The sequence below is a fragment of the Synchytrium microbalum genome (genome assembly GCF_006535985.1).
Source record: "Synchytrium microbalum strain JEL517 chromosome Unknown SmJEL517_scf0003, whole genome shotgun sequence".
In the NCBI taxonomy this organism is placed as follows: Eukaryota; Fungi; Chytridiomycota; class Chytridiomycetes; order Synchytriales; family Synchytriaceae; genus Synchytrium; species Synchytrium microbalum.
Genome location: NW_022158352.1, coordinates 593,343 through 605,327, shown reverse-complemented (window position 1 = coordinate 605,327; position 11,985 = coordinate 593,343). Strand labels below are relative to the sequence as shown.

Sequence of the window (11,985 nt, the reverse complement as noted above, 5' to 3'; positions counted from 1 at the left end):
TTGTACTAAACCCCCAAGCTGGACTGACAACTGCAGGTGTTGCGGGGACAATAGTAGGCGTCCTGGTATTCTTGTCTATGGTTGTCTTTGGAGTTTACTATTATCGACGCACTGCCAAACCAAGGAATAGAGAGTACTTCGATGATGTCAACAGCCCTCGATCACCACATGATAGTTTCTTCCCTCCTGTAGCCGGTCCTAGAACGGCACCATGGTCGTCTCGTAACCGCTTCTCGAAATTCGAAGATGAAAAAGTGGTGGACTATCAAGGGGACAGGAAGAGCGGGAGTGAATTCTTTTTCGGCACAGTGAAATATAACAGTATGAGTGAAACGGGTATCGATTCAGCATATACGTGAGTTACTGCAGTCCCTCGTCATTGCAATTCATCCTGATTCTCGGATTCAATATTTTTGCCCCCACATTAGAACGCGTGAATATACATATGGCTTCACAACCCCACCTTACAACGGCCCCCAAAGCCCTCCGACTCCAGCATACTCGACAACGGCAAGGCCAAGCAATAAGAGGCCATACGGGAATGCTCAGGTAACCTACGGAGATGCGCCATTGGCAACTTATAATATGAGACAGCACACCGCTAGTCCGGACTATGCCTCCTTATACGCTGATGGCGAGTATCCGTACGAGAAGGGTGAATATAGTCAAGATAATGCTACTCCTGAACCATACCATGGGGCACCGACACCACCGCCGAAGGAACCGATCACGCCTCCCAAACGAGACGCTACAAGAGATGGTAGTCGTCAAAGAGCCATAAGTAAAGAGAGGTTACGGCGCGAAGCCAGTCGAGAGAATCTGTCTCAGAAACGGCCACAACCCGTTGTGGAGGAGGATGAGACGGGATTGATTTCTGCATATAATCAGGAATACTCGCAGCCTTCTGGTGGTAATCAACAGCAACAGCAGAGATACGATTATAATGGTGATGACGAAGAGGATGCCAATGTAGTTTACTCGTCTCAATCCAGAAGAGACAATTCTCAATCCAGGAGAGACAATCAATCGTCACGGAGTCGCAGTGCGAGTAAAACCAGGCATAACGAGGACTCGAACTCCAGAAGCGCCACAAGCCAACGTAGAGATGAGAACGTAGGCATACCAGTAAACGGATCGCGCGGGCGACCATCACGATCTAGAAGCAACGACAACATGCACCACTCTGCGTCAACTTCCAAGACCGAGAGATCCCAACCACGTCAACCCAAAGTAAATAATAGTGCAGGAGAACGCTCTATACCGAAAGGACCAAGGCAGCAACCCTCGTATTCGGCAATGACACAGCCAATCCCACCAAACAATCCACCTCCATATACTGAAGCACCGTCACGACCTGCGCGGGCTGCCGATCGACCTAGACGCTCCGGAAGCGCAAGGAATGAGGAAAATACTACTAACGATACTGCTACAAGGAATGGGACTGGTGGTAGATACGATTGGGATATAGACGATCCGTACAGACACAATGACCAGTATGACCAATATAGATGAGCTCCCTCATTCAGAAGATAGAGCGCTGGTGGATAGAGTCGTTTTCTGTCTCATATACCAAACAACATCTTGTATATTTTTTTCAAATGAAATATGTAATATCTGCACTGCAAAAGCACTGCAAAAGAAGGAGTTGTGTGATAGTGTGTGTATGTGTGTGTATTGCTATTGTAAAAGGAGGATCTGATTTATGTGCAAGAACGAGTGCCTTTGGTTTACTACAAGTCAAATTCGCTTCTTCTCTTCTTTGCTCCTCCTTCACTTGGTCTTCTTCTACGTTCAGCAGGTCTAGACATAATAAATTTGTAGGTCAATCAGGGAGAGAGAAAAAACGTACTATTTCAACACTTTTACTATACCTCTTGTTCTTTCTGAGGTCTCCTTGAATTGGTGGCCTTTCAACACCTTTAATGTACAGGCTGCAAGGAATGAGTTAGTTGTCTACTTGACCATACAAGTAAGAAAGCTTTAACAGAACTTACTATTGATAACACCTATCACACCGACCAGATCGTAACCGACGTCCATGCGAAGGCTCATTACAGTTTTTACAATGTGGGCCGTCGTCGCCTTCTCCTTCGTATTCAGCGTCGCCGTCCAAATACTCGTCAAGGAGCGGTAAACTTGGTGCTGGTGAGGATGATGCTTGTGAAGTCACAGAGTGACTGGGGAGCTGGTGGATATTATTATTGTTTTTGTGGTTGAAAATCATGGCGGATACTGTTGCTGTTGGTGCTGATGTTATTGGTGGTGGTAGTACGTGTGATGAGATTGAGGAAGGTGACACTCCTGTTGGATGTTGTTGTTCTTTAGGAGCGGAGGCCATACGTATATGGATACCCTTGTTATTAGATGTTACGATAGGGGGGTATTGTCTAACGGGTGAGAAATCATCCTCGTATAATCCTTCCTCCTCGTATTCTTCTTCGTCATCAAGGTCGGCTTTATATCCACCTGTGTCGACATCATTCTGCGCATCAATTTTAGCGATTGCCGATGCTGCAGCGGCTAGAGCAGCAGCCCGAGCTGTTTGAATGGGTTCAGTCGATAACTCAACGTCCAATCCGCCCCATGTCTTTGACGATGATCTAGCCGGCTCGGATCCCATGACTCGAGACATTGAAGCCCAGCCTCGTAAATCCGTTGACGACTTGTTGAAGGATTGTTGAGACATTGATGACGTGTTGAACAGGAAGGCGTCCTCCACTTCTCTCTTGACTCTTCCTCTTAAATCGGTTTCCATTGTAGCTACGGATAATGCCAAAGCACCACTCAAATCCTGTTCCAAGTCCTTGCGCATTGCCGTTGAAGATGATGTCAGTACCCTCCGAGTTTCCTCTTGTGCTATAGCTCGGACCTGTGGAATGAGTTCTGGTAGAATGGTGGTTCGAAACACATTCATCACAATGTTTGCGACGTGATCATCAGTCATTTGTGGTTGAGAGTGGTTTGAAATGTTCATATGCTGCGTAGTGGCTGATGTAGGTGATGATGTGGGATGCTGCATATTTGCACGAACATACAATGCATGCTGATTCTGAAGGGCAGGTGAAGCTAGAGGCATTTCGTATGACTAAATAACGGTTTAAAGCGACAAAAAACGGTTGGTTTGACTTTGTACTCTTGGTTGAGGTCGATTGTTGCATTTGACATTGCAACCCAAATCCTGTCGAATTCCAACCAAACGCAGTAAAGAACCCTTAAGGTTTGGATTCGTGTCAGAACATCAGGATGTTCTTAATGAGACCTAAAACTTGCTTGTTCTTCCCTGTAGGCCCATAGCAGTCCAATTGGGAGCTGGAAATTTGATGTGAAGGTTAGAGCGTGTTTGAATACAAAACTCTAGTAGAAAACTTAGAGAATACGTGACAAATCACGTAGTAAATAGCAAAGAGTCAGTCTTGCTTTCGTTTTCCGTTTAGAATTCTATTCTCCATTGCTCTCTTGCTTCCACCATTTGGAAAAAACAGTATAGCTCGTTTCCCATTCGAGAGATAGGGATGAGTGCCAATAGTATACAGCCAAACAATACTCTATATGTGACAGCCATCAATGAAAAAGTCAAGAAACTGGGTAAATGCCACAATTGCTGCGAATTTCAACATTTTGCGAAAAACAACACGATGACTGCATGCTAACCCATGTTACTTTATACTCTAGAACTTCGACGTCAATTATATAATCTTTTTTCGCAGTATGGCAAAGTAGTGGATGTAGTTGCTACCAGGAGAGAAGGACAACGAGGACAAGCATTCATCGTTTTCGCTCAATTGACTGGTGCTAGTTCTGCGCTACGAGCACTACAAGGCTTTCCATTCTATGATAATCCACTGGTAAGAGACCATATACTAGTCCATGGATGCTTACTTTATAGACTGAATCCGAACGGTTTTCTCTACCAGAAAATAGCCTATGCCAGAACAAAATCCAATGCCATCAAGATGATGGAAGGAGTATATGTAGAAGCCAGAAAACCAAAATCTAAAAAGGCTGATGATGATGACGAGACTGCTGCAGAATCGAGTGCGCCCAAGAAGAGAGTACGAGAGGACGAAGATGTCAATGGAAAACCTCATGCCAATGGCAAGAGGCTGAAAGGAGATTCAAGTCAACCTGAAGAAGGTATGTAATTAGTGTAAACAGATGGTGGTATATGCAGCTTTACCCGAACCCGTTTTGCAACAAGTTTCTCATTCCTCACACTTTCAATTACCTACACAGAGGAAGACGATAGAATGGACGTGGATGAACAACCAAAAGAGAAAACAAACGAAACAGCAGAAGCACCACCATATCGGATACTGTATGTACAGAACCTCCCACCAGGTGTTACAGATCAGATGCTATCCATGCTATTTACTCAGTATCCTGGCTTCAAGGAGGTCAGGATGGTGCCTGGCAAACCTGGGATTGCATTTATAGAATACGAGAACGAGGAACAGGCTGTCGTGGCCAGAAGAGAATTGAATAATTTCAAGCTGTCGCCACAACGAGAGATGGCTGTGAACTTTGCCCAAAGAATGGGAGCTTCCAAATAATAAAAGAAGAAGTGAATATTTTGCATTCCTTTGTATGTAGATTTCGAATCAGAGCAAGATAGTATTTGACTATATCATCGTGTTCGGTTTTTGAAGGATTCGCTGGATGTTTGCAACGTATCTTTAGGAAAGATCCTGTTCGATATAAAATTATTACGAAAACTACCCCTTCTTCTTAAGCACACTATCGTTCGCATGATCGCTGTCTAAAAGTCAACATCAATTCGCTCGTCACACCAACAATACTCGCTCGAAACTTCCAAAAACAAGACCCTACAGACAAGAAACAAAAACTAGTAACGATGACAAAAGATACCAAGATGTATAGCGCAGAAGTGAAATTGCACCATGTTTCTAGGTATGAAACAACTGGAAAACCATGTTCTTTATGCGGGAAACTCACGCTTCATTCTCATAGGAAAACTGGTGCTTCCAAAGACGTTCGAGGTAAGTGGAATCTCTACATTATGTTCTGTTATGACAGAACTAACATGTTTGATCGTAGGCCCTATCAAAAAAAGTGGTTCTGGAACACATAATTGGGGCAGCGAAAAAGATATCGTTGATTCAGAGGTTGAACTGGCATTGAAAGAAGGAGATGCTGGACGTACCACTACAAACGCTCATATCCAGGTATATCTCGCTGCTTTTGTTGTCTTTCAAGCTGCCCCACCGCTGTCGTAACCATCCGAGTATCCCGTGATTGTCTTGTTTGTCGATTTCGAGAAACGTCATCTCGCGATGATCAGTTTGATCCAAATTTCCATCATCAAATCTACAAATCTATTATTCTAATTTATCTATCAACTCTTACTATCAGGTCGTCACAGAAAAGGACTTCAAGAAGCTCCAAGGAATCCAAGACGAAGACGACGAAGAATTGGGTGATGAGGATGAGGCAGAAACCGCTGAAACCTCATCATCTTCCTCTACCACGCAATCCACTACTACCCAATCATCTGCTTGAGGCAAAGTGAGAATGAATCTATGCTATCAGTAGAGAAAATATTCAAATGTCCAAAGAAAAGCACGAAGAACAGCAAAATTTGTATAAAGATTTGATGGGAGGAGGTTTCGTTGTAATGAGATTTGAAACAAAGAAGTAATTTTTAAGCTTAACATTTGATTTTGTGCCGCAAGTTTCAAGGCTGTTGGGTGGTCGTCGCGTGTTCAAGCTTCAAAGCGCTTCTGGTCATGCAAATTCAAAGCATTAAGTCATACACATTACACATGGTCAATCAACTCTTCATATCATCTCATCATCACACTGCAGCAGTGCCACCAGGATGGTAGTTGAAGACTCGACATTGACCAGGCGTTCGGGAACCTTGCAGAGTAGCCATTACAGAAGCTCGTCGCCACCACCGGAAACTACTCGTTCGTTGTCTCGACGACCATCGACTCTCCGACCAACTTCAATTTTGTCTACCGTTTACGAAAAGTTGAACACTAGACTGTTAAATGGGACCGTCGACGTTCCATTACAAAAGGCAGATGATGCAGAAGACGACCCGCCTTGTGCTGCCGAGCTCTGTGTTGTTTGGGACTGCATCTCATCTACAGGTACACAAACTTTTGTTATCACAAAGCTTTCAAGCCATCGGTTACCTCAACGGTGCGATTGCTTGAACGTTGACGATGATAGATTCTTACTTGAAGCTACGTTTCGCTCACCCCCTTTAGATGAATGCAACCAATGGACCAAGCTTGGAGGAATACAACTGCTTACCGGAATACTAAATACTGCTACTACGGCGAGGATAAGGGAATGTGCTCTAGGAGGACTTGGAAATATGGCTTGCCATACTAAAGCTGCTTCTGCAATCATGATGAGCAACACAACCGTCGAACTCATTTGTAAATCCGTCGCCACGTCATCGTATCCACCTGTCGTATTAGAAGGAACCAGAGGCCTAGAAGCTTTGTGTAAATGGTGTGGCAGTAACTCTCGTGATGCTGCAGCATCGCTTCTCAAGGCAATCCAGGACTGTAAAGTAGTGGACCGTCTCGTACTCATAATAGCAGACACATCAGGAGTCGACTCGGCCGTGGTGCTAGCCTCCACAAAATGTCTCAAAGCTATAATCACGTTGGGGGTAACTTCACCATCTGCAGCCGCGGTCGAAGTCGTGTCGCAATGTCAGGACCACATTAGGATACTCTTCGAAACAATGAGTACCTGGCTGAAACGTAATGAAGAAATTGGTATAATTAGAGCTCTTTTGCACATGCTATGGATGCTTATAAGGAACGGAACCCCTGTGCATCAAACCGATGTGGACTTGCTGGCAGGTCAACTGGTATCATATGTATGTGTAATAGTAGGTGACCACGAAGACCTGACTGAAGATCAGGTGTCGGCCGTCTTCTCCGCTCTAATGCTGCTCGACATCATGCTCAGCTCTGGGACTGTACCAGGTCGTAAAAGTGCAGAGACGTTTAAACTAGCCGCATCATCGCCCGCCTTAATAGCAGCCGTAATCGACCTCGTAATACCGTGTTTTGCTGGTTGGAGATTGCTTGGACTGCTAGTACCTCATATATTGACACGAAATCCACAACCAGACGATCCTGTGGTTATCACCATAACAGCAAGGATTGAAGACTTGGTTGAAGTTGGTGTAGAGGTAGATCCCTTACGTGATTTCGTAAAGGATGAGAAAGATCAGGCTGCTTCAGTGAATACCATCGTTAGGAGGACTTTATATATATTGTTGGGTATTGTAGAGCAATCTGGAAAGCCTAGTAAGCTGCTGAGGCAGATGTTGACCAAGCTGTGGTCAGAAGCTTAATGAATGTTGTCTTGTTTACAATACGACCAGGCTTTGGTATGAGACCTCGTGAGCGCTGTAGCGTCTAGTACGAAACTTATAATCCTGTAATCGAACGTGTTTCAGTACCGTTATCATAAAAATAGAATAGTAGTCAGCTAGTCCGTGAAAAAGTTCACGTGGAAGTCGGGGTTTGTTCGTGTTCTTAACTTTGCTCATTCTCAGTTTTTCAGAACCACAGGCAGGAGAAGCAGCAGCAGCAAAGCACAATGTACGGAGGACCACCCACGTTGGGGCTACGTAAGTACATCAGAATATAATTGCTTTTCATCGCTATGTGTTCGCATCTCTTCATCAAGCTTTAGAACTAATTCACTATTTTCTTGACCTTGACAGCTTTTCCTCGACCATCTCCCGTCATATCAGCACCTCCATCATTCAACAATGCTGGTCCAGGTCCAATATCAACTCCAATACAGCCTAGGCAGCAACCGGCTGTCTCGAATGAAAAGCCAGAAATCGTGTTTATAGCAAAGATTCCTGACGGGGTCGCAGACGAATGGATTGAACGACTGTGCAAGGTATAAAGTTATTCGAAGCTTACTCGCTTGTCCGTCATGTATCTGATTTATCATAACAACAGATCTGTGGGCCATTCAGACAATGGAGGCGACTAAAAGATTCGAATGATGTTGCAAGACCATGTGGATTTGCTCTATTTGAAGGCAAAGAAGGTCCTGCTCGAGCACTACGAGTGCTGGGTGCTGGTGACGGGATTGAACTTCCATCACCATTACCCAGTCGACCGTCTAGGAAGCTCAAAGTGAGTGAATCTTGACTTCTCGCTAGTACGGTTTTTTGCGCTTACAGAATGATTTATATAGGTTGTGGTAGATCAAGCCATGAAGAAGGAATATGAAGACATCATTGGCGTATGTCATAGCTCGGTTATGGTTTGTTACGCCCTGCACTGACCTCCTTCATCCAAATAGGACGACAGCGCTGCTATACAAGAATTACCGAAAATGATTGCCGAATTGGAAGATTCAACCATAGCTGCAATATTAGATAAAGCGGACAAGGCAAAGAATGCAGAGTTCTTGGCCAACGCAGCAACATACGGAAACAGAAACCTCCTCGACGATCTAAAAGACGAAGATATAAATCCAGAGCATCGTGAAATGATTCGTTCTGAAATCAGATCATTCAGAACGAATGCAGCTATACGAGATCTAGCAAAAGAAGAAAATAAATTAAAAGAAGAATTTGACCGACGTGCTCGTGATGAACGAGACCGTGAACGAGAACGAGAGAGAGTAAAGTTGAGAGGTGTTGCTGGAGCCACCGGTGCTCCTGAACGAGTGCCAGTTGGTGGTAGCAGCAGTACTAACAGTACTAGCAATTCACGAGATGTACAAATTCGAGAACGAGGATCTATGATAGTAGATGAAGAAGACGAGGAAGAAGAATTGAAAAGGGAGGAGAGGCGTAAGAGAGATATGGAGCTGGCTTTCAAAGAGGTAATACGTCGTGGATGGAAGATTTTTTTCTGTTTCGTGTTGTGAGTTTCCAAACATTAACCCTTGCAATACCTCCATTTTATAGAGAGAACGACGATGGGAAGCTCGCGAGGAGCACACAGGACGTCAAAGAGCAGACCAGTATGCTCGTGACGAACTATGGCTAAGTCAGCGCCAAAAAGACCGTGCAAATGCCGAGGTCTACTTCAGAGATTACGACGATGAAGTGGCGGAAAATGAATTATTCTATGTCAACAGGTAAGACCTTCGACAAGGCATTATGATAGGATTGACTATGTGTATTGATGCAATATGATGGTGTTGTGGGGTTGCAAATTTTATGATGCTCACATCATTCCGAACAAATTCGCCATATAGAGAGAAGTGGTTTGCACGACGTACCAGCTTCCGAACTCGAGAGCAAGAACAAGATGCTCGTGATCGTCGTATAGCCCAACAAGAGGCTGAGCGTAAACAAGCTGTACAACAACAAGCCTCGTCATCTGCTCGTAGTGCTGGTGGAGCTACAGAACATGGAAGACAAATGTCTGTGGATCTGGATGATGAGGCCGAGACTGCAGCAGCAGATGCTCCTGTAGTTATTGGCAGAATCATGACCAAGGACGAAAGGAATGCTGCCAAGAAGGATTTGATTGAATCTCTGCCTGTTGATAAAGAAGGACTGTTTGGCTGGAAGGTTCAATGGCATCTGCTAGATGAGGTAGGACGTTGTATGGTCGTATCAGTAGCACTTTGACGACGTGTTCACCCGAGATACGTCGCTTTTTTGCTCAAAATGAGAGTAATACTGAATTACATCGAATTACGACGAATCTGACCACATATTCTCCAATTCCATCCATAGCACATGATAAGAGAGAAATTCAACCCATGGGTCACCAAACGATTGGAAGAGCTGATGGGAGGACATGCAAATGATTTGATTGCCTCCATCATTGCAGCATTGGCAAAGCACACATCGCCTCAGAAACAGGTTGAAGATTTGGCGTTACCTTTAGATGATGATGCTGAACTCTTTGTCATGAAGTTATGGCGATTGCTGGTATTCGAGACTGAATCTCGTGCAGCAGGATTATCATAAAAGCACTCTATTATAATCTCACTCTTTGTATGTAATATTTGGCATTAACAGCAGATGTGTTTCGAGTCAAAACAGCACAAACCAGTTCTCGTATACTCAGCTCTATTCAACTAAATGAGGTTTTCCACATCGCCGCAAAAAAAGCAGACCAAAAACACCAAATACGCGACTGATATCAGAGGAGTAACAATCAATATATGATAATTTTTGCCATAAACTACCGATCTACCTTTTACAAGACTTTCAAAAACACAAGGGGTTTTGGGGGTTTGCAACAAATGGTTGCGCGAGCAGTTGTTCAATATGTTTCCATTTCAGTTTCTCCTTCAGGAATTTCGAATCCGCTACAGTTTATATAACAAGAGTAAGTACAACACCACCAAAAACATTTGAAATGACCACCGCCAAACTTAACAAAGTGAGAGAGCAAGCGAAGAGACTTACTCTTCAGTCTTGTACATGATAGCTTGGATTTCCTTCAAACGACCTTCGATATCACCAGAGACACCTTCACCTTCGAGCAAGGACTGGACAAACATTTCGATTTCACGTAATTTTCCAAAGTAGAAGTCACGTTCCTTTTCGACCTGCTCTACATTCAACTTGAGCTCAAGAGCTTGTTGAGTCAAGTCATTGACAGTCCGTTGATATTCAGCTTCCAATTCAGCTCGTTCTCTACCAGATAGACCGCCAGTTCCGTTTGAGGAAGCGGCGGCTATTCGAGTAGGTTGAGCAGATTGAGACATCATGGATTTGGAGGGTTTTGGTGATGGATCTACAGATGGGTTTGATGGTGACTTTTTCATTCCGTTGGAAGCAGGAGCTGGTACTGCAGATCGGTTGATGGCGACGGTTGAGCGAGTAGCTCCATTTGAGGTTATAGGTGCTGGACCGGAATCTACTCCGCCAGTTTTTCTTCTAGCAAGTGCGTCGTAACTGCCTCCTGGATAATATTGATCCCAGTATCTAATTAGAAGTATGGTTTTATATGTGAGAATCTCCAGTCTAAGGTTGTAGAAATCACAAGTAGATTTGAAACAGAGCATACTTTTTCATCCATTGCAGGAATTCGATATTATCTTGAAACTTGCACTTTACGAGTCGTTCAACAGGAATAGCATTATCAATCTTATGCTTGTCGAATGCGTTTTGAAGAATTTTGAAGTTTTGGATGTATTCGTATTCTTGTCGCGTGTTGAATTTCACTCTGGACACGGGGATCTATAGATAGGAGGAGAATGATGATTAAGTATTCAACTTGAACAAAACATTTGTTGTGCATAGTTGCAGGTGACGTAGAGCAAAGCATTCGATCCCTTGCATGAATGATTTCATATGTAAATGACTTGATAATTGGATTTGCGATAATAATGTCATAGTCATGACATGGTAATGGGAGATGGAATGGGGGATGAAATGATGAGCGCAGTATTTTTGGACCTACATCTCTGAATATGGAGTCTAGGATCTGGCAGTGGGCAGCACCTGTGCCGCACTGCTCGACCTTTGTATACCCAAGCTGTAGCAAGTCATTCAACCAAGTGAGCAATTCTGTTCGTGATTCTCCCACTAATTAAAAAGGAATGGTGTTTATGATTCAGTCAAACGAAGGAAGACGGCAATGAAGGAGCAATGTAGAATACATGGATCAAGAGTGTGATATGACTTACTATTTGATTGTCGGTAAGCGACTCTGTCCTTTATTCGAGATCTGGCACAGTCGAGATGGAACAGAGTTTGTTTGGTCAACAATTGGAAGAAGAACGATGAAGCGAATGGAAGGAAACAATGTCCCGAGCGGTTTGAGGACGTGTTTTTCGCGTGAACTTCACAATTTCACAATTTCCGAACTCGTCATATTGTCTGACAAGCTACTTGTTCGATGTTGGTAATTTCATTGCTTTGCTAGCTTTGTTTCAGAGACTGTATTTTCGCAGCAGATGCTTTGGGGGCCCGTAGTTTGCAATAGACCCTGATGATTTCATGTTAATATGAGTAAATGTACGCCTGTTTGGAAGGATCCTTTTTGCCAGGAAGCTCTA

At 43.9% G+C, this 11,985-nt stretch overlaps 3 protein-coding genes across 3 annotated transcripts; 2 read left to right on the top strand and 1 right to left on the bottom strand.

Annotated features, from left to right (window-relative positions):
• Positions 1-3,512: 3,512 nt before the first annotated feature.
• Positions 3,513-4,550, top strand: SmJEL517_g00941 (uncharacterized protein; the record flags this gene model as incomplete). The annotated part of the gene is made up of 4 exons (XM_031166869.1): positions 3,513-3,585; positions 3,673-3,845; positions 3,915-4,134; positions 4,234-4,550. 4 exons carry the CDS (start codon positions 3,513-3,515, stop codon positions 4,548-4,550), a joined length of 783 nt encoding a protein of 260 aa, XP_031027193.1.
• Positions 4,551-5,836: 1,286 nt separating this feature from the next.
• Positions 5,837-9,943, top strand: SmJEL517_g00940 (uncharacterized protein; the record flags this gene model as incomplete). The annotated part of the gene is made up of 10 exons (XM_031166868.1): positions 5,837-6,113; positions 6,234-7,329; positions 7,563-7,621; positions 7,718-7,902; positions 7,965-8,144; positions 8,206-8,253; positions 8,314-8,841; positions 8,927-9,099; positions 9,220-9,562; positions 9,707-9,943. The coding sequence occupies 10 exons, from the start codon at positions 5,837-5,839 to the stop codon at positions 9,941-9,943; spliced, it is 3,126 nt and encodes a 1,041-aa protein (XP_031027192.1).
• A 440-nt stretch (positions 9,944-10,383) lies between these two features.
• On the bottom strand, positions 10,384-11,801 carry SmJEL517_g00939 (uncharacterized protein; the record flags this gene model as incomplete). The annotated part of the gene is made up of 4 exons (XM_031166867.1): positions 10,384-10,909; positions 10,992-11,164; positions 11,388-11,512; positions 11,795-11,801. 4 exons carry the CDS (start codon positions 11,799-11,801, stop codon positions 10,384-10,386), a joined length of 831 nt encoding a protein of 276 aa, XP_031026995.1.
• Positions 11,802-11,985: the final 184 nt, after the last annotated feature.